This window comes from Syngnathus scovelli, chromosome 11 (assembly GCF_024217435.2).
Source record: "Syngnathus scovelli strain Florida chromosome 11, RoL_Ssco_1.2, whole genome shotgun sequence".
Classification (NCBI taxonomy): Eukaryota; Metazoa; Chordata; class Actinopteri; order Syngnathiformes; family Syngnathidae; genus Syngnathus; species Syngnathus scovelli.
Window position 1 is genome coordinate 4,108,267 of NC_090857.1, and position 20,740 is coordinate 4,129,006.

General features: G+C 42.3%; 3 protein-coding genes and 1 long non-coding RNA gene across 8 annotated transcripts; all 4 read right to left on the reverse strand.

Annotated features, from left to right (window-relative positions):
• Positions 1-235: 235 nt before the first annotated feature.
• LOC137840779 (uncharacterized) lies at positions 236-7,875 on the reverse strand. 2 transcript variants are annotated; one of them, XR_011087803.1, is made up of 4 exons: positions 6,959-7,875; positions 4,815-4,936; positions 4,443-4,643; positions 236-2,537 (listed from the first exon to the last, which is right to left on the reverse strand). It is a non-coding gene; the product is annotated as an uncharacterized lncRNA (long non-coding RNA). The 2 variants fall into 2 exon arrangements; XR_011087804.1 differs by lacking the exon at positions 4,443-4,643 and having other exon boundaries at positions 6,959-7,871.
• Positions 7,876-8,608: 733 nt separating this feature from the next.
• LOC125976908 (intersectin-2-like) lies at positions 8,609-10,945 on the reverse strand. Of its 2 annotated transcripts, none has more exons than XM_049732905.2 (9): positions 10,755-10,945; positions 10,596-10,673; positions 10,234-10,427; positions 9,702-9,800; positions 9,541-9,624; positions 9,348-9,428; positions 9,179-9,241; positions 8,908-9,057; positions 8,609-8,810 (listed from the first exon to the last, which is right to left on the reverse strand). In XM_049732905.2, exons 4-9 carry the CDS (start codon positions 9,768-9,770, stop codon positions 8,769-8,771), a joined length of 489 nt encoding a protein of 162 aa, XP_049588862.1. In that variant the 5' UTR covers positions 9,771-9,800; positions 10,234-10,427; positions 10,596-10,673; positions 10,755-10,945; the 3' UTR covers positions 8,609-8,768. The 2 variants fall into 2 exon arrangements, with proteins under 2 accessions (XP_049588862.1, XP_049588860.1); XM_049732903.2 differs by having other exon boundaries at positions 10,234-10,430.
• A 1,072-nt stretch (positions 10,946-12,017) lies between these two features.
• trpc4apa (transient receptor potential cation channel, subfamily C, member 4 associated protein a) lies at positions 12,018-18,012 on the reverse strand. 3 transcript variants are annotated; one of them, XM_049733702.2, is made up of 19 exons: positions 17,854-18,012; positions 16,912-17,040; positions 16,698-16,814; positions 16,525-16,582; positions 16,386-16,456; positions 16,176-16,304; positions 15,843-16,044; positions 15,583-15,768; positions 15,365-15,507; positions 15,154-15,285; positions 15,025-15,083; positions 14,760-14,945; positions 14,597-14,687; positions 14,342-14,482; positions 14,156-14,267; positions 13,909-14,021; positions 13,606-13,812; positions 13,245-13,485; positions 12,700-12,848 (listed from the first exon to the last, which is right to left on the reverse strand). In XM_049733702.2, exons 1-18 carry the CDS (start codon positions 17,977-17,979, stop codon positions 13,267-13,269), a joined length of 2,421 nt encoding a protein of 806 aa, XP_049589659.1. In that variant the 5' UTR covers positions 17,980-18,012; the 3' UTR covers positions 12,700-12,848; positions 13,245-13,266. The 3 variants fall into 3 exon arrangements, with proteins under 3 accessions (XP_049589662.1, XP_049589660.1, XP_049589659.1); XM_049733705.2 differs by lacking the exon at positions 13,245-13,485 and having other exon boundaries at positions 12,018-12,848; XM_049733703.2 differs by lacking the exon at positions 13,245-13,485 and having other exon boundaries at positions 12,018-12,848; positions 15,365-15,768.
• A 357-nt stretch (positions 18,013-18,369) lies between these two features.
• sla2a (Src like adaptor 2a) lies at positions 18,370-20,156 on the reverse strand. Its single transcript, XM_049733972.1, has 7 exons — positions 19,921-20,156; positions 19,762-19,858; positions 19,604-19,690; positions 19,418-19,521; positions 19,179-19,331; positions 18,880-18,991; positions 18,370-18,768 (listed from the first exon to the last, which is right to left on the reverse strand). Exons 1-7 carry the CDS (start codon positions 19,991-19,993, stop codon positions 18,648-18,650), a joined length of 747 nt encoding a protein of 248 aa, XP_049589929.1. The 5' UTR covers positions 19,994-20,156; the 3' UTR covers positions 18,370-18,647.
• Between the last annotated feature and the right edge of the window lie 584 nt (positions 20,157-20,740).

Sequence of the window (20,740 nt, forward strand, 5' to 3'; positions counted from 1 at the left end):
TCCAAGGCAGTCCCGGCGTTGTCCAGGCGCATACAAGACGCATTCAAGGCAGTCCCGGCGTTTTTCAGGTGCATCCTAGGCGGTTCTGGCGTCGTGCAGGCGCATCCCAAGCATATCCAAGGCGGTCTCTGCGTCGTCCAGGCGCATCCAAGTCAGGCCCGGCGTCATCCAGGCTCATCCAAGGCAGTCCCTGAGTCATCCAGCCTCATCCAAGGTGATCCCGGCGTCGTCCAGGCTCATTCCAAGGCGGTCTAGGCGTCGTCCGGGCGCATCCAAGCCACATCCAAGACGATGTTGGCGTCGTTCAGGCACATTCAAGGCGGTCCTGGTGTCGCACAGGCGCATCAAACGCGCATCAAAGGCAGTCCCAGCATCGTCTACGCGCATCCAAGGTGGTCTCAGTGTCGTCCAGGCGCCACCAAGGCGGTCCCAGGATCGTCCAGGCGCATACAAGGCAGTTCTGACGTCGTCCAGGCACATCCAAGGTAGTCCTGAAGTCATCCAGGTGCATCCGACGCTGTTCCGGCATCGTCCAGGCGCATCCGAGGCAGGCCCGGCTTCGTCCAGGCACATCAAAGGCAGTCCCGGTGTCGACTAGGCGCATCCAAGTCAGTCACGGCGGCGTCCAGGCGCATTCAAGGTGGTCCTGGCGTTGTCCAGGCGCATCCCAGGCAGTCCTGATTTCGTCCAAGCGCATCCAAGGCGGTCTTTGCTTCGTCCAGGCGCATTCGAAGCAGTCCTGGCTTCATCCAGGAAATTCCAAGGCAGCGTACCAAATTGCTCAGTGCAACCAAAAAAAAAAAAACACCATTGCAAGACCTACCTGCAGTCGTGGATATGGTCTCCGTCATGCTGCCTCATTTACATTAAAAAGGGAATCATTTTATTTACTTTTGTTTTGTAGGATAAAATGTTTTAAATATTGTGCTCCTTACTTTGAATTGAATATTAATTATTGCTGTTATTTCATTTAATATTATGTTTGCTCATTATTTTATTGTATTTTCTTCAGCATAAAATGGCAGTTGGTCAAGAATGTTTAGAGTTTAAAATAATATAATAATAATAATTTATTTTTTAATTTCAGGCAAAGTGATGCACATTCAATCTGTTCTGTTACAGACACAAAAACAATGTTATAATAAAGTTATTCTTTACTGTAAGTTGATCTTTCCTTTTTATTTAATTTTGTTTGCTTTAATCATTGAAGAATTATTAAAGTTTAATGTCAATAAGGGTACAAGCGTGGGGGGCTCAAAATGTTTTTTTCTCCCTGGGGGGCATCAGGGAATTGATTGAGCAGCACTGAACTAAGCACAGGCGCAGGGCATGGCAGGGCAGGGGTGGGCAGGGTAGGGCAGGGCAGGGCAGGGCAAGGGTGGGCAGTTTCAACCAGATGCGGGCACATAACATAGCCGCACACAAAAGACTTATGCTAGTTGCGTTAATCTGTCGATGGTGTTTTCCACCATTGATGCGTTGGCATCAAGCTAAGCAACCTTAGCATTTATCACATTTTCTTCACATACTGTGTCAAATCTGTATTGGGTGGTTCGCAGCCACCAAAATATTTGAGCCACTAAGCTTCAATCAGTTTTTGGTATACATAATATATTGTATGCTGTGAGTATTGTTATATTTTCTGCCTACAAGTGTTGCTGCCAAGTTTGTGTTCAAATATCAGTGATATATTGGAGTTATAATGACTGTAACATTAATCTAGAATTGTTAGCATGGTTGTGTTAGTCTGTCGATGGTGTTTTCCATAATGCGTTAGCATCAAGCTAACCAACCTTAGCGTTCATTACATTTTCTTCACATACTGTGTCAAATCTGTATTGGGTGGTTCGCAGCCACCAAAATATTTGAGCCACTAAGCTTCAATCAGTTTTTGGTATACATAATATATTGTATGCTGTGAGTATTGTTATATTTTCTACCTACAAGTGTTGCTGCCAAGTTTGTGTTCAAATATCAGTGATATATTGGAGTTATAATGACTAACATTAATCTAGAATTGTTAGCATGGTTGTGTTAGTCTGTTGATGGTGTTTTCCATAATGCGTTAGCATCAAGCTAACCAAGCTTAGCATTCATCACATTTTCTTCACACACTGTGTCAAATCTGTATTGGGTGGTTTGCAATCACCAAAATATTTGAGCCCCTAAGCTTCAATCACTTTTTAGTATACATAATATATGCCTCTGAGTTTTGTTATATTTTCTGCCTACAAGTGTTGCTGTAAAGTTTGTGTTTAAATATCAGTTATATTGGAGTTATGTGACTGCAACATTAATCTAGAATTGTTAGCATTGTATGTTAGCATTAAGCTCAGACAAAACTAAAACATCCGGGAGTTGCTAAAATACTTGTCGTACAGTGTGACTTTTGTAAATGAGAAATAATGACTTACTTGTTGCTGTTCTTCTCAAGTATTCAGATCATAATGGCTGACGTAATTTTTGGAACTCCAAATGAACATATGGAATTTACAGTCGACCATTGAAAGGCAGGCAAATGCAACTCGTGCAGCCCCCTAAAAAAAAAATTACAAAAGGAAAATAGTTCATTTAATTTATTTTTTACGTTATAAAAACCTACAGTCATAGCATAATTGAAAAGAATGTAAAGAATTCAATAAAAACAGCTTGCACATAATGATTTCATCCTTGTAACAGACTTGAGCCTATATATGGTCTGCAGAAACGAGCTCTAAGAGTAATATGTTGTGTACATCCGTAACGTTCATCTCAGCCTCTTTTTACTCAGCTAGGTATCCTCACTGTTTTTCAAGTCAATCATCTTCAAATTGGTCTCTTGCTTCATGGCTCATTGGGGAGAACCCTTCCCCTATTTTTTCATAACTTATTTAGACAGAATTCTCAGGTCCATAATTACCCCACATGCAGCTCAAATGACCTCAGACCACCAATAGCCCGTACAGCCCAAACTCAATTTAACATACTAGGCTACAGAGGGTCAAAGATTTACAATTCGCTTCCACTATTTTTATGGGACTTTTCTCACCAATTTAAGAAGGCTCTGAAATCACTTATCTTAGACACTAAATACTTTCCATATGGTATGCTAAATGAACCTGGCTGGATCCATTCATTATTCTCTTTAGTTATAGTTTTGGTGTGCTTTTTCCCGTTATTAATGTTTCTTTTTTCATCTGTATGACATGTATTAGGATGCATATTTCTCTATCCATTGAAATTTTACCTTAAATGTATTCATATTTATGGAGAATGCTACTTTGCAAGCCCCTGGAGGGTTTTTTTAGACATTCTTTTTCACATGTATTTAATCTATGTACATTTTAAATGTTTTTGTATGTGAAAATAAACAAACAAATTAGATTAACATTACTTCTCTAAAACGCTTAAACGCTCAAACTCGGCCACAATATGTCAATAATAATAATCCAGCTGGTTATCAACACTTTTGTAGAAAAGCTGATACTACCTGCAGCCGTGGATATATGGTCTCCGTCATGCTGCCTTATTTTCATTAAAAAAAACATCACAAATTGTTTTATTTATTTTTGTTTTGTAGGTTAAAATGTTTTATATATTGTGCTCCAGAGTTAATGGTGCTAATTACTTTGAATTGAATATTATTTATTGCTGTTATTTAATATTATGTATGTTAATTATTATTTTATTGTATTTTTTTAGCATAAAATGACAGTTGGTCAAGAATGTTTAGCATTTAAATAACCATAATTTATCTTAATTTCAGGCAAAGTGATGCACATTGAATCTGTTCTGTTACAAACTAAAAAACAATATTATTCTTTATTGTAAGTTGATCTTTCTTTTTTATTTATTTTTTGTTTTCTTTAATCATTAAAGAAACATTAAAGTTTAATGTTAATAAGGATACAAGCTTGGGGGTGGCGTAAAATGTTTTCTTCTCCCTAGGGGGGGGGCATCTCAGAAAATGATTGAGAAACACTGATCTCAACGCAGGCGCAGGGCAGGGCAGGGGTGGGCAGTTTCAACCAGATGCAGGCACATGACATAGCCGCAAACAAAAGACTGATGCTGGTTGTGTTAGTCTGTCAATGGTGCTTTCAATAATGCGTTAGCATCAAGCTAACCAAGCTTAGCATTCATCACATTTCCTTCACATACTGTGTCAAATCTGTATTGGGTGGTTCGCAGTCACCAGCATATTTGAGCCACTAAACATCAATCAATTTTTAGTATACATAATATATGCGCGTGAGTATTGTTATATTTTCTGCCTATAAGTGTTGCTGCAAAGTTTGTGATCAAATATTGGTGTTATATTGGAGTTATAACAACTGCAACATTGATCTATAATTGTTAGCGTTGTATGTTAACATTAAGCTCAGACAAAACTAAAACATCTGGGAGATGCTAAAATACTTGTCGTAAAGAGTGACTTTTGTAAATGAGTGATAATGACTTACTTGTTGGGCGGCTCGGTGGCGCACTGGGTAGCACGTCCGCCTCACAGTTAGGAGGGTGCGGGTTCGATTCCACCTCCGGCCCTCCCTGTGTGGAGTTTGCATGTTCTCCCCGGGCCCGCGTGGGTTTTCTCCGGGCACTCCGGTTTCCTCCCACATTCCAAAAACATGCTTGGTAGGCCGATTGAAGACTCCAAATTGTCCCTAGGTGTGAGTGCGATTGGTTGTCTGTCTCTGTGTGCCCTGCGATTGGCTGGCAACCAGTTCAGGGTGTCCCCCGCCTACTGCCCGATGATGGCTGGGATAGGCTCCAGCACGCCCGCGACCCCCGTGGGGACTAAGCGGTTCAGAAAATGGATGGATGGATGGACTTACTTGTTTGCTGTTCTCAAGTATTCAGATCATAATGGCTGACGTAATTTTGGAACTCCAAATGAACACACATGGAATATCCACTACACCATTGAAATGCAGGCAAATGCAACTCGCGCAGGCCCCTAAAAAAAACAATACAAAACAAAAATAGTTTATTTTGTTTGTTTTTTACTTCATAAAAACCTACAGTAATAGCATAATTGAAAAGAATGTAAAGAATTACAGAAAGGGTTGTACATAACGATTTCATGCTTCAGTATAATACAAAGAGTTGAGCCACTAAACTTCAATCAGTTATTAGTATACATAATATACAGGACTGTCTCAGGAAATTAGAATATTGTGATAAAGTTCTTTATTTTCTGTAATGCAATTAAAGAAAGAAAAATGTCGTACATTCTGGATTCATTACAAATCAACTGAAATATTGCAAGCCTTTCATTATTTTAATGTTGCTGATTATGGCATAGAGCTTAAGAAAACTCAAATATCCTTTGTCAAAATATTAGAATATCATGAAATAGTATACTAGTAAGGTAAAGCAATCAAAACTAAACCACGTTTTCCCTCCTGTGTTCTGACCAACAGCCGGGGGTAAAAAGAGCATAACCATCTGAGCCAACCCCCGATACAGTCCTCAGGCTCCCCAACAATAGCGGTAGCAGTTTGCATTATTTTATTGCAAAGTTTTTCCTTATTCAGATTTGTTTCAAGATTAGTTACAGTTAGACTTCACTTTAATGTTTAATGCAGTGATTGCAATTTTGTTGTTTTATCACAGTAGATTGGTTTATTTACATTTTAAAAACCAGTAGCCATTCATTTACAAATATAATTGCACTTTAGTTTACATATTTAAATGTTCAGATATTAAGATGTGACAGATTTTGCATGATTTGAAAGAGGCAAAATAATATGCTTACTCTTTCAAATATATTAGTATAATCATTTGTTTCAGATGTAATTATTTTCTGAATAAAAATTAAATTTGGTGTTCAAAAAGTCATTTTTCAAACCTGAGTCTTGAAAAAGAGGGGGTCGTCTTGTTTTATATTTGGGCCAATACAGTAATATGAAATTAGATTAACATTACTTCTCTAGAACGCTTAAACCCTCAAACTCGGCCACAATATGGCAATATTAATATTCCAGCTGGTTATCAACACTTTTGGACAGTCAAAGACACTAGAATACTGTATGAACATCAATTGAAAACGAAGCAACACGGCACATAATATTTTCAAATAGACGAGATAAACACATTTTTCACGAGACATACTTTTAGGTTTGCCCATATTTAAGGGCAAGCCTATAAATCATTCTATTACACACCATTTCCATACATTTGTAGAGCAATTTAGAGGGAAAAAATCGTGAAGTATGGTAGGCCAAGCTACAAGCTAAAACTCCGTCGTGTTGCGCCGAATGCTGTGTTAGCGCTAAACTGCGCGCGAACGAGAACTGCTACAATACTACCAATATTAGTACAATAGTTCATCGTATCATTTAATAAAGTCGTTTATTATTCAACTCTCCATATTATTACAATTGTTGGTAGTAGTTAACATCGTTCTTACCTCATGCGTTTCAACGCAATTTAAAAAGGAGACAGCCGCCAATTTATTACACACGCATGCGCAGTTCACAGTTATACTAGGCCACAATATGGCAATATTAATATTCCAGAATGTTCCAGCTGGTTATTAACACTTTTGGGCAGTCAAAGACACCAAAAATACTTTAACATCAACCAATTGAAAACGAAGCAACACGGCACATCATTTTTTTTTCAAATAAACGAGATAAACACATTTTTAACGAGACTTACCTTTAGGTTTGCCCATTTTCAGGGGCAAGTCTATAAACCATTCTAACAGTACACACCATTTCCATACATTTGTAGAGCAGTTTAGAGGAGGGAAAAAATCGTGAAGGATGGTAGGCCAAGCTACAAGCTAAAACTCCGTCGTGTTGCTCCGAATGCTGTGTTAGCGCTAAACTGCGCGCGAACGAGAACAATTACTACAATACTACCAATATTAGTACAATAGTTCATCACATCTTTTAATAAAGTTGTTTATTATTCAACTCTCCATATTATTACGATAGTTTGTAGTAGTTAATTTACAATACATCGTTCTTACCTCATGCTTTTCACCGCAATTTAGAATGGAGGCAGCCGGGATGTGATTACACCCGCGCAAGTGTTGGCCGGTGAGTGAACGATTCGGAAGGAAAAGGAACGACTCTTTTCAGTGAACGAATCACTTTAGGAAGTGATCACTTCCTAAAGTGATTCGTTCCTTTTTCCTTTTATATAACTTCAACTAGTAGATGCCAGTAATGCCCATTGAAGCTGGTGCTAATTATACCTACACACCAAATCAATAAAGAAGACATAACTAGACATTTTTGATAAGTGGTAATGAGAAAGGTTTTTCTAACTTTATGATCTGATATATATTTCTGAGCACTTTGAAATGACAAATGTCTTTTGATATATTGCCTAAATAGCTTAATGACCCTTAAGGAACTGTGTAATGCATGCCTGATGATTTTCTAAATCACGGACAGTCAGAGAAAATACCTGACAATAATTGCCAAAGTCGTCTAAAAATGTTCAGTACTTGATTGTATCTTATGTTTTGACTAATGCTAGACGCCCGTTTTCGATTACTACTGAACGTTCTGGACAGAGGGAAATATTTTGCCTAACAAAGAAAAGATATGGTTGAAAGCATGATTAAACTAAGAATATGATGACGTAAGCAAGTACATGGAGATCAAAAGAACAAACTTTGCATAGTCAGGGAACAGTAATAGATTAATGATGTCACAGCCAAAAGCTCACATAATTTCGTACAAAATGACAAAACTGAAAGAATTAGGTGAGACAGTGTATGTGCAAGAATGGAGGAGAATGTTTACAGGAAGGTCACTTGGAGATAAAACCAGCAGGTGCCAGAGGGAGACAGCCCAGCCAAAGATGATCGTCAAGGCTGAAAGACGGAAAGGAAAACAGCCCCCACATATCGAATCGCCCATAATCAGCACCCAACCCCACGGAACCAGCTCTCACCGAACCAGCACCCATGGAATTAGACTCTCCTGCGAACTTGCCCCGCCCCAAAGACTCATCACCCATCAAACTCGGCCCACACTGGCATGTGCAACTGAATATAAACTGACCAAAAAATGTTGAATGTTGCCTTTTCTGAATGGAGACTTTCCGCTCTTGAAAGGCCCAGCGCTGTATTGTACTTTCCTTAAGACAGAGCTTTTTGAACAAGAATTGTGATTGAACTCAACCAACCTGTGTAAGTCTGATTTCTGCTTCAGTGTCTTAGCATTTTCCTAAATCGGAAGAAATCAAACGAGCACACAGTGAATAAATTGGATAACAGGTGATTGGCAATGGCTTTTGCCGTGAAGCGCAGATAACACGCTCCCTAAATTGTGGACAAAATCCAACAGGAGTCATTCTTAGAATTTTGGATTGTGCAACGTCATGTTACACGGGCATACATATGTGTGCAGTTGGTACACGGCTCATACCCACGGCATACTGTATATATATGTGCATCTCTGTGCGTGAGTGTTTGTATCAGTGTTTGGCCCTTTAAAAGGTTCCTGCAGGGCCGAGGGGGAAGAGAAGATAACGGGAGCAGACATTATTTGCGTCTGTCATGTCGGCTTAGCATCAGGTCCCCCACACTGTGGTCTAGTCACACATGGATGCCAAGTGGGTGTACCTGAACACATCTCACACACACACGCACACACACACGCGCATATGAGGGCAATCAGTGCGGTAGGCTTTTTAATTGGACTCGAAAGAATAGCGCATCTGAAGAGTCAATATCAAGTCTCAGCACATTTCATCAGATTGATTATTTGGGCTGCCTAAATTACACATATACTACTCACAAACAGTTTAACATTAACAGGTTCATTTCATTTGACCTTCTTCACCAAAACTTCATTGAGCATAATAGGCTGCAGGAAAACAGTCAGCAGATATCAATGCAAATAAAAAAGAATGATAATAAAAACTACGTCAAGTTGATTGACAGCATGATATTTTGTGTCTTACCGGCTTGTACATTTTGAGGTGTGTGTTGTTCTCGGTGCTGAACAGTTTGTCAATGCCAGATGAGGTGAATTGTTTCCCTGAGTGAGTCAAGAGCAGGAAGTCGTTGAAGAGGAAGGCCCAAAGTTCCTTGTTGCTCTTGACTTTGTAGATCTTGCAAACATAATAAAGACAAATGCTAATTAACATCCACGCTGAATAAGGAATAAAACATAAAGGTGACAAAACGTGGTGGAATAGTGGTTGAAATGTTTGTGTCGACTACATCAGTCACCTTCCCACTGTGGAGTAATTTTCTTGGGCCCAAACAGTTGGTGATAGAGTTAAAAACAATATTCTGTGGAGGGAGAGAAGGGGGGGAAAATATATATATTTTTAAATTTACTTATGAATTCAAATTGCATTGAATCATTTTCAATTTGCTAGAAGTTTCAACGTAACACCTCGGCTGCACCGTCACAGGACGTGATTTTGAATCCACTCAGCCTATCCAAGTTTTCCGTATCTCTCACACCTTCATTGACCTGGTTGGCATAAATTAAAATATACTCATCAAAAAAGCAAGCGTGTCTGATCCACACCTAAATCAATTCGTATGACACCAAAATAGGATAATGCACTTAATGCATTACACACCTGCTGACAAAGTTCTTCTGCTCTCTCCAGAGCTTCTTTCAGAGGGCCTCTATCAGGGTGGCCCTCTGCAGTGCACTCCAGAATCTAAGATGAGAGAATACTTTTACTTCTGTTTTTCTTGGACACAAAACTGCACAAAAGTAGCTGTTGGACATGCATACACTTTTGATGTGCAGTGGGTAGCGTGTGATCCTCTGCATGGGCTTGAGCAGGAAGCTGGACAGCGGCATCCCTTTACATCTGTAGTGTGAGCTGATTTTCTGACAAATGACCGCAAAGATAAGATTCAAAATGCCACAAGTGGTTAGATGAGCGCAAATGAATGAAAATGCCAAGGCTTCAATCTGCCTCGTGGCAGTTGATTAGTAGGCAGAAAACACATTGAGGGTTATCCCATTTTTATCTTCTTATAATCTAAGATTCGTTTATCGTTATATTTATCATGTAAATTTATATTAGCAGGTTAATTATATACACACACTCAGACACAGGAGAATTTAATATGTACTACAAAGCAGTATTAATGATATTTCCCAGAGTTGCTGAAATAAACTTTACTTTGTTATGACTTAAACTTATCTATTCTGAAAATTTGATTGCATGACGTTTTGCCACCAAGGCTTTCAGAAAAAAAATATTGTAACATGGTAAAACGATCTTGTTCTTTTTTTTTGTGTGTATTTGAATACATACTCTGAACTGTCCCCTTCACCCACAAGTGTGACGTAAGACTTGGGGAACCAGCCCTGTTCTCCCTTCAGGTTTCCCAGCCACCAGCTGTCCTGCTGTTCTAGCACCTGAATCACATCGTCCTTTTCAAAGTTCAGATGGTTGTCCGTCTTTGCGGTCCAGGAGCACAGGGCCTGGGTGAGCAGGTTCCCTACCACCTGCTGATAAAAGAAAAACGGTGTATCCATATAGGTACGTTTAGACATCGAAAAGCTTTCTTGACGTGGTGTGGTTTGAAATGGTAACAGTTCCTCCAGGCAAGCTATGTCAGCCATGTCAATTGTGTGTGATATCATCCTATAATAAATTCAACAAAGCTAACTTACCTGTCCTGGTGTGTCAGAGTGACCTGAAGGGCATAAGAGTCACCGACTTGCTGGATTGCATGGTCCGTGGTTGCCGGCCTATGGTGGCACATGAGCAATTTGAACCAAACAAGAAGCTCCTCATTCATCATCTGATCATCTCACATCGTATTGACTTACCTTTCCTTTCCTCCAGTCCTCAAAGCTCCCCTTGAGCACACCTGTTTTCAATTTACCTAAAGCCCTGACGTCACATCCGTCAATTCAAATCTTCTTCTCCTGATCGTCCAACGGCGCTCGGCACACTGACGCCACCAGGTGGTCGCCTGTCATGGTGACTACTGTGGAAAGGGTTGCTTCGGACTATCTTTTGAAACTTTGAACACCGAACATGTTTGGATAGATACCCTGCAGTAGTGATGTGCATTCCAGTTCTTTTAGGTGAAAGAATCTTTAGAATCCGTTCACTCAAAAGATTCGTTCAAACAAATCGTTCAACGAATCCCCCCCCCCCCCCACACACACACACACACACACAATGATATGGCTTTTTTTTTTTTTTTTTTTTTTTTTATAACATCCAGTGGAAATAACCCATACACATCAAACAATACAACTACCCCAAAACTAATTGGCTCGGGTAATTAACACATTTCTTTCTATAATACAATACTTCTAGTCCTTGGGGGCCGCGTTCCAACATGTTTTCCAACATGCCCTCGTTAAGCGCACCTGCGTGAAAAGTTTTAGCCACTTTCACGTTCAAAAGGAGCTAAAACTTTTCACGCACCTGCACTTAACGAGGGAATCACTCGGACACTCCATTAGATACACCGCCATTTTCAAGTGTACCTAATAACAGGCCACTTTATTAGGGAAATATCATGGTCAAAGGTCACAGGTGTCAAGCTCTAGTCCTCGGGGCCGCGTTCCAACATGTTTTCTAAGAGACCCTTGTTAAGCGCACCTGCGTGAAAAGTTTTAGCCACTTTCACGTTCAAAAAGAGCTAAAACTTTTCACGCACCTGCACTTAACGAGGGAATCACTCGGACACTCCATTAGGTACAATGCCATTTTCAAGTGTACCTAATTACAGGCCACTTTATTAGGGAAATATCATGGTCAAAGGTCACAGGTGTCAAGCTCTCGTCCTCGGGGCCGCATTCCAACATGTTTTCCATGTTTTACAGTACAACTTGTACTGTATATAATAATAGGTGTTCATACATTTATTTGGGTTGAGTCATTATGGTCCTCCGAAAGAAGCTATGACTACAATGCAGCCCGTTTAAAAATGAGTTTGACACCCCTGCCCTAAGACGACCGACAGCAGTGCTGGAGCCATGTTGGCCAGACCATGCAACTCAAATGAAAAGGTTCCCCGAACTCGAGTGCCTGCATAGTTTATTCTCTTCTCAAATCATCTCTGACAACAACCAAACTTTGTTACAAAAAGAAAAGCTTTAATCAACAGGTGTTATAATAAGCAATAAAAACAAGTGGATCTGTGCAACGTTTTATTCTACATTTAATCCAGAGCTAAGAGCCATTATTTAGAACAGAACAAAACAAAGAGTCCCTTGAAGAAGCTTAGGAAGCTTCTAAAGATTGGATGATTTGAAACGAAGAGCCCTGGGCAAACAATGTGCTGGTCAGGCCAGAAAGCACCAAACGGTGGCCGACTATGAACGGCAACAAGAGACAGGAAATGGGGATGGCCTCCGATGAAGACTCGCAGTTGGATGTAGCCATTTTGACGCAAACTGAGGCGGCTCGGTGAAAACGTACTCTCGCGACACTTGTCGAGTGAAACTTATTTCATAACATTTTGTAAAGATTATATAAAAAGGCTCTATTTTGTTCCGGCCAAAGCAAACGATCGACGCAGGCGTGATTTCCAAAGGTCCGTACATTGCCATAGCGTGGGGTCGGCTGGCTGGCTGGCTGGCTTCCTTCGTCGAGACAGCCGGGTGTCAGCCTCGACGTCAGGGCGGCACAAATGGGAGAGCCGGCGGGCGCTTCCATGGCTCAGCTCAGCAGAGTCCACAGCGATGTCGAGTGCCCCGCCTCACCTGCGAGCCCCGCCCCCCACTGCCCCCTCTCCCAAGCAAACCGCACAGTGCACCCGCTTGCGGTCAATCTTCCAGCAGATCTCTGTCCAGATCCACAAAGGGCTCGTCAATGTAGCTGGCTATGGCACACAGGGAAGTCCTGTCTGAGCCGAGTAACACTGACACCGTGTCCTTCCAGTAGCTGAAGGGGATGCACGAGCTCTGTGGAGACAAAATGCCGTTAGGGGGAAAAGTCATCTTGACAGCAACTCCTCCCTGACCGCCATGGAAGCTTGGAGCGGATTGACAAGTTAACGCTTCTCATCTTGACCATTTTTAGATTCAAAACAAAGTTCTTGTTTACATTTCTTTCAGCAGTATCGTGAATCTGATCGTCGAGATAGGACTTTTGTCACTGACACACTCAGAAATGCATAAAAAGATAAGCTCACTGAATTTTTGACAAATACTGTGTCCATTATATTTAAAAAAAAGAAAAAGCACTATGATGCCATTTCAAGTTGTGAAAATAGTTGTGAGAACATGTGTCGCAGTGAATGCAAAAGCTGCCACGGGAAGGCAACGGCGGCAAAAGTCATAACACAACCTTGACTTCACCTTGTCGGCAAACAGTTGGCCCTCAACAAAGCAGCTGCCGGCTGGCAACATGCATGTGAGCCGGTGTTACGTTCCTCTCTGGCATGTGTTCAACATTCCCTCTCCTTTTAGCTCTCCTTTGGTCCTCGCTAACTGCTGCGAGCAACATCTGGCTCAAGACATGCCACGCTCCGTTCAACGACACTCCCTGCCTTGTACCGACCGCTGGTCTCGCTCTAATAAAAATAGCAACCTGATGTAGCTTGAAGAGCACAAAAGGGGTGGGAAACAATGTTGAAATACAGCAACGCTAGACAGCTAGACTGCTCTCAACGTATAATGCTCTACCATGCTTAGGGGTCGCTCTAGGCCTCGCACTCACATTCTCCAGACAGGTGCTGTCTTTGTCCTTGTTGAGGTAGTGACACTGCCAGAAGCGCAGCAGGTTGCGGAAGTTGTTGAGCAGACAGCCGGGGTACTTCTCGGCGTACTCCTTCTCGCGCAAGGCGTGAAGGTAGAAGGGCAATTTGGCCTTTCGGCGGGCGAGCATGAGGATGACCAAACTGGTGTTCAAACAGCTGACATTCTCCTGAGAAAAAGACACACGCGTGCAGAAGTGAGTGGCTCTAAATCGGCTTATTTTTTTATTTTTTAAACACTTCAGTGCAGTAAGTTGTTGTCGGACCTGCGTGAGCGTTTGCACGTTGATAATGTTTACTAGTCGGAAAAGGAAGGCCAGTCTGTTCTCCATTCTGGCCATGTAAGACAGCAGACAGCATTCGGACAGCACCTCCACCACTGTCGGGGAGCAAAAAGCAAAGTAAGAAAAAGTATTTTTACAGAAGTAGTACAGCAGACGATGGAAAAAATAAATCGCTAGTTAAAGGTGCAACAAAAAAACAGTACATTGTCTGAATAACATTTTTCTTTACCCTTCACATCCTCAGTTTGGCTCTGAAACCGGTCTAAGGAAAGCACGATGCAGCGCACCAACATGTTGGAGTCCACCAAAGAACTGTTGATCTGCGTCAAGAAAGTCTGGAACTGCACAGGACAAATAAAATCTTGTCAACTGCGACAAAAGAGTTACACTAGTAGCCAGGAAGAGACAAACATACCTTCTCCGGCGTGTTGACGTACTTATTGAACCTTTTAAAAGCATCAATGTTGAACTTCATGAGCTCTCCGAGCAAATCGAAGTAGCTCTGCAAGACGTCTCTGGAGGTGCAGCCGCTGTCGATGATGCAGAATAGGATGTGCTGTCACGAGAGGGAAGAAGAGTTAGGAGCTACAAACAGTTTGTTCTACTCTACCAACAGAGCTCTAGAAATTGTGTCTTAAAGTTCTCACAGATTACAAACAAGTTCAATTACCTCCAGAAGTCCTCTCTTCAGGAGAAACATTTGGTCTGCATAAGAAGTGGCTCCTCTCAGAAAACTTTCCACTGCCCTTGCCTGCCAGAATCTATAGCCAAAGAAAGACAATTAAGGAAAAAAGAAAAAAAAAAAGGACCATCTTGTTCACGCTATGGCTGACCTGAAGGATGAGTCTGGTGGCTCCTTCTTCATGACGGTGAGGAGGCGCGTGAGGAGCCCCTTTTTGCCGTCGCACACGAGACTTCTGTCAGTGTTGACCAGCGCCTCCACCTCGGGAATGTTGGCCTTCATGGATATGGCACTTAGTTCATTCAGCTCCTGGCTATTCAACAGCAGGTACTTGTTCCTGAGACACAAAGGTCACGCTTTGAGAGGCCACGTCGGAAATCTCAAGCGAGAGCGCTCGAGGTTGAAAGACGACTTACTCGTGGTGGTCACTGAAACTTTGAAGAAGACGCAAAAACTGGATTTTGAAAGAGATTTCCTGCAGCGTACGAAAAGACAAAATGATGTTAGAATGATGCCATTTCATGAAACGTTGTCAAAGTGCATACAGGGCTGCAGTCGCAGTTCTCATTCTGGCCGTGCACCACGTGGTTGGAGAGAGTCAATTTCCTCCAGATGAGCTTGTCGAACAAGTTATTGAGACCTGGGATGAGACGGAACTCAGCCAGCATCTTGTGGACCTGTAGAGACACACCAAAAAAAAAGGTTAGCGTAACAGCACATCCCGTGTAAAAAGCCACATCGTGCGCGACGCTCTACCTGGTTCCTCTGTCGGCCCATGAGGAGCACACACAGCACATAGAGCACCTCCACTTTGTACATGATCTCATGGACAATTTTCATGGATGGGGGCAGACGATGTCTCAGCGGGCTGGGGACCAGCGAGCTTTCATCTGATGACTCTGAAGACCCAAAAAGAGAAATGTTGTCGGCGTGTTCGGAACATAGCATTAAGTGGCGAAGAGAGTCGTCTTTGCCTGTGCTGCTTTGCTCCGCCTCCTCCGTGGCCATCTGCATGAGCGCGTCCAACACCAAGGCGTTGTCCAGCCACGTGTACCACTCTTCCAGCTCCTGCAGGAAATTGGCTCCTGTTGCTTCCGACACCTTCCTTGTGGCCAGCTTACACAGACGCTCGATGAACCCGGGGATGTTCAGCAAGGTGACTGTTGCCAGAGGTGACTCCGTATTATCCTCAATCAGGAGATCAAAACAAAAGCGCTCTCTGACGACAGCTTACCCTGATTGACCTCGGCGCGTGAGGGACTCGAGTTTCGTTTCTGCTGAGCGTTTTTGGCCAGCAGCGTGTGCTTGTCGTCGTTGCCTAAGTCGGGTTCCGAGATGGTGACGGAGAGGATGCGGCAGAAGTTGGCCAACTGTTGCTGGTCAAAGCTCTGAACCAGGCCTGACAGGTTAGGGATGCTCTCGAGATGGATCATCTCCTGACAAATGCAAAATACGATGTACCGATAGATGTGAAAATACAGTAGATGCAATACGAGGGAATTTCCGGAGCTTTTGAACTACAAAAATAATTTCTTTGTATTTATTTAGGGGCAGAAAAAGACATTACCTTCTTAACTCCGAGTATGTCTTCAATTAGCGTAGCGGTCTGTAGAAAGGTCTTCTTGTTCGTCATCAGTGTGAAAAGGAACAGAACAAAGTCGTCCCTCGCAGCCAGACTTTTTGTCACCCACTCCGTCTGATAAAAGTCAAAATTGCAAGTCAGTTCATATTAGCAGCACACAAAATGAAGGCCGCGTATGCAAATTGGAATACTTACGCAAATGCAGCAATTGTAGAGAACGCTAAGGCAGTCTTTCACCAAATCATCATTCACTGTTGCAACAGCATCTGCAAGTCAGCAGGTTTAAGTTAGTCTCCTCTTGGAATTCAACTACAGCTGTGACTTATAGTCTTACTTTTGGGGTTCTTCTTCTGCATAGCTAAAGTGGGTCTCATCAAGAGTTCTACAAGCAGCTGCAAGACAAAGTGACCATTAGTGTTGTGAGTCTTTCAGGTTACATTCCATTGTACTCATACTCATGCATGACAATGCAGTGGGGTGGGACGGGGTGGGACGTGTAAATCTTACATGGACTCCACCAAAGAGGTCAAAGGTGTGCGTGTTGGGGAAGGTGGATTCCTGAGCAGACTTTCTGTCCTCTGTGACAAAAGACATGGCCTCCATAGAGAGCTGGGACGATAACACCTGGTCGAACATAAAGCCATATATCGTCACGCTCTTAATTTATTACAGAATTAAAATGACAGTATAAAATTGAACTAGAACTAGAAAATCCTCTCACCTTAATGAGGCCATGGGCGTGCAAAAGGTCACTGTTGGGATGACTGCTCTTGTAGAGCTTCTGGAGCAAAGTGGGAATGCCTTGCCACTTTGCTCGCTTGTCTCTCTCCTGAAGGAGACCCCCTGGGAGCTACGCAGGACAATCAGAGGCAAGCAAGATTAGAACATACGAGGTTCGAAGAGGTTGTAAAGGACATCTGGACCATCCTGATTATGCTATCAAAGTGAAAAAGTTGGTGCTAATTCGCATGTGACTCTTGAGTTGAAAATCTGGTGTACTTAAAGGGTAGACATGTCGTGACAGGTGTTTCTGAACTGGTGTTTGACTGAACAACACAAGCCTATAAAAGGATAAAAAAAAATCAGCTTGTGCTGCTTAAAATACGAGAAGTAGCTAACTTGATCAAGTCAAATTTTTCAAAACAGCTGTTGTCAGTGGCTCCTTTTATGGAAACCACTCGCATAGTGGTCGGTGGACATTACGTAATCGCCTGAGCCGTTCAGCTGGCTAAGCTAGTTAGCTGCCTGCTTGCTTTCGTTTACTGCAACGTGAAACAGAAACGGTGAAGGAGTTTGTTGCAGTGATGTTGCTCCCTAACAGGATTCACGAGACTATGGCAACGTGAAGCAAACTGCTTCCGCCGAACCCTCCCTGTTGCTTATGCTAAGCTAATTTGCGCTAACAACAAAAGATTACGCCAACATTTGTGCCCCATTAGCAAGAAGAGCTAAAGGAGGAGCGCTGCACGTTCTACTTCTTTGTTCGGAAAATACCGCAAATGTTGCACTCTGTTGCAAAATGTTAACGAGGCGGTGCGTCGCCAATAACGTCTGCCCGATTGCGTCTTGCTTTTCAGGCAGTACTCCAGAACGCAAATCCCTGGTTTGGGGCGAGCAACTTTCCGACGTCTTTTGTATCCAAACGCAACATCGTGTCGCTTACCTGTGTCCCGCGACTAAACGTCTGCCCTGTGATTTTGCTCTCGGTGAACTTGAACACGATATTACTTTTACAATTTCTTTGTTTTGCCCCTGTGCAATGGGACTCGGACGCCTTGAGCGTCGCCATTATTTCTTCTTCCTGAAGTGAGCTGTCCAGGCAGGAAGTGGATGGAAGCTATCATCAACCTGGAGGGTAGTTAAGGGCCACCTGCTGGCCGAGTAGGGAACAACAGCTTAGCGCGACTTAAACTAAGCAAGCATTCTTCCCCACCGAACAATTATATATCTGATTGTTGTCACTTGCCAACATATCTACAGTATGGAATTTTCCAAAAGTGATAAATAGAAACATATCTCAGCATGGAAAGCTTTTCCACTACTCCCTCTCCAGTGATTGCCACTTGAGATCGGTTACATTGATATAAAAAGCACTGTAAATCAAAACGATGACTCACAATCAGTTATATTTACTGTACTATAAATGTATGTGCTCATCATTCAGAAAACACAACACATCTGCATTTTAGGATCTGATTAGTTTATAGAAACAGAAAAAATATTCATTAAGGTGGCAACACACATCGCAACTCCCACAATTAAAATAAAAAAGTTATTCTCATAAACATTCAATAGTCACACATTCATGTATATTGTACATTCAAACTGCAGTAAATGATAAATTAAGAACAGGATCGGCTTTTCATCAGTAGTCAAATAAAATGAGTCTCAACTACTGTTTAGTCCGGGGGTCTTCAAAAGAATATAAGTCTTTGTAGCCAGATGAAACTTTTTGGTTCAAGTGTCCCAGCCGTGATCGTTGCCTTCTGTCATTTGGAGGTACGAGCTGATGGACTCCCTCAGGCCTTCGCTCACCATTAAGACCCTCGACCCTGTTCTCCTTCTTAGAAACATGGATCTGAAAAATAATTGGAGCGGTGCTTCATGATACTTCATTAAATGTTTGCATTTCTTGATGTGATGTCTCACGACGGTCCCACGGGACAAGTCAAACTGGATTTTCTCACACCTGCTGATTTTGCTGGGCTTCCTGTTGGCCGCGGGTACGTCCCCTCTGGGGACGGTCAAACCCTGGATGAAGCAAGGCCAATCCAGCCGACAGCAAAGTTTATCTGCAAACTCTGTAAAATCAGGGGTGGTATACTCTGTTACACCGAACATGAGAAAGATTACAGGTAGGTGTGAAGTGAAAAACAAAATGTTTTTTCTTTTGTCGTTTCTCCTGTTTGCTCAGAGCATTAACATTAATCCTAGGCAGGTTTGATGATTGCTGGACATATTTCATAATTGACCACCAAGTCAACAAACCTGAGTAGTGTTCCACCAGATGTTTTAGAGAAGCGAAGGAGCACGTTGGAGATATGTAGATCCGGCCATTTTGGAGTCGATGGATGAGGTAGTGTTTTATACAATTGGAGTATAGAACATTGACTCGACATCGGACAGACAGAGAAAGGCAACCTGAAGCAATAAGAACACACACACAGCATTAAATTACAAAATAGGCAGTAATGTGACGAGCCACTCATCTCAAACACAAAGTGGACCTGCGTGCGTTTCTGACTCTCGTATCAAGAAGCTTCCGATGCGGTTTTCTGGTTGCATGAGAAGCTCTTCTGCTTTGCGCCTGCTGATGCCTGTGAACAGCCACCTGTATAGCGAGAGAGAGGAGACAGTAAATATGAAATAATAACTCAAATGGGTTTCACGACGACAAGAATCTCATAACTTACCTATGTGTCACTTTGGCAACGTATTTGGCTGGAATGTACATCTCTCTACTTGTGGTGATGGACCTGACCATCAAAACATCACCATCACTGAGGAGAAAATAGAAATGTTAGCATATTTGCCCGATAATGTGAAATTTATTGTGAGATTAAAAGCGTACTCTGATATGATGGTAAGTCTCTCCCCGATGCTCATGGCCAACTCTGTGCTTCCAAATGATGGAAAGTCGTAGAGGGATATGAAGGTGTCTTCGGGGACTGCGCAAAAGTTGCATTTGGGTAAATGTTGGAACAGAAAATCTTGAGCGGATAAATCATACCTGACGAAAGAGGTTCTGGTGGATTTTCGAAGACGGTCACGTTGTATTTGGACTTGGAGGATCTGATCCCCATGTTGTTTGATCTCTTTTGGTGGCTGAAACCCGTAGCCAGTTCCGAGGTGTCTTGACGAAAATGTGCTCATCTGCCATACAAATGGAAGCTCAGCTTCTCTGTCAGACCTACAGAAGGTCAATCTGTATGACTGCTGTGCAACCAGGAAGGCTGCTCTGTTCTTGCAGCAGCAAATGAGTGGGTGGGGTGGTTTTGTTTGTGGATGAAGCTTCCTGTGTACTGCTCAAGAGCATTCACATGCACTTTGTACTTTACGGTCTTTTGTTTGAGGTTTCCCATCCTCAACTTTTGTTATACTTGTTTACTTGTTTGTCTGTTGTGAGCCATGTCTTGTCACCGTGGGATAGGGGGGAACGAAATTTCGGTTTCTTTGTGTGTCTTTGGCATGTGGAGAAATTGACAATAAAGCTGACTTTGACTTTTTGACTTTTTTTTTCAAGCTGGAGCTGATGTAGCCGAATGGCATGAAATCTTTCTATTGAATGATTTGTTTTGTGGTTTACCAAATGATCTGCTAAGGGACAGCAAACAGTTTAATCTGCTCAAAATGAGATATCAGATTGTGATAAAAGTAATCTCAATATGAATCAAGTTCATCACATCTTTCACAGAAATTGCAAATGCGCTGCTAAATATAGATGCCCTCATCTGTGACAAGAGGTGAACATGCTGCGGAAGTCACTGCGGCTTGGAGACAACTCACCACAGTCACTTTATTTGTTCCACTAACAAAAGCAGAAGCGATCA

Excerpts from the sequence above, each read along its gene's own strand:
- LOC125976908 (XM_049732905.2), bottom strand. The coding sequence starts at position 9,770 with ATGCCGCTGTCCAGCTTCCTGCTCAAGCCCATGCAGAGGATCACACGC. Across the intron at positions 9,625-9,701 it reads ACCCACTGCACATCAAAAGT|ATTCTGGAGTGCACTGCAGA; the intron begins GTATGCATGTCC and ends CTCTCATCTTAG. Across the intron at positions 9,058-9,178 it reads AATTACTCCACAGTGGGAAG|ATCTACAAAGTCAAGAGCAA; the intron begins GTGACTGATGTA and ends TATGTTTGCAAG.
- trpc4apa (XM_049733702.2), bottom strand. The coding sequence starts at position 17,979 with ATGGCGACGCTCAAGGCGTCCGAGTCCCATTGCACAGGGGCAAAACAA. Across the intron at positions 16,305-16,385 it reads TCTACAATTGCTGCATTTGC|ACGGAGTGGGTGACAAAAAG; the intron begins GTAAGTATTCCA and ends GACTTTTATCAG. Across the intron at positions 14,268-14,341 it reads ACGTCAACACGCCGGAGAAG|TTCCAGACTTTCTTGACGCA; the intron begins GTATGTTTGTCT and ends TGTCCTGTGCAG.
- sla2a (XM_049733972.1), bottom strand. The coding sequence starts at position 19,993 with ATGGGGATCAGATCCTCCAAGTCCAAATACAACGTGACCGTCTTCGAA. Across the intron at positions 19,522-19,603 it reads GTTGCCAAAGTGACACATAG|GTGGCTGTTCACAGGCATCA; the intron begins GTAAGTTATGAG and ends CTCGCTATACAG. Across the intron at positions 18,769-18,879 it reads AAGCCCAGCAAAATCAGCAG|ATCCATGTTTCTAAGAAGGA; the intron begins GTGTGAGAAAAT and ends ATTATTTTTCAG.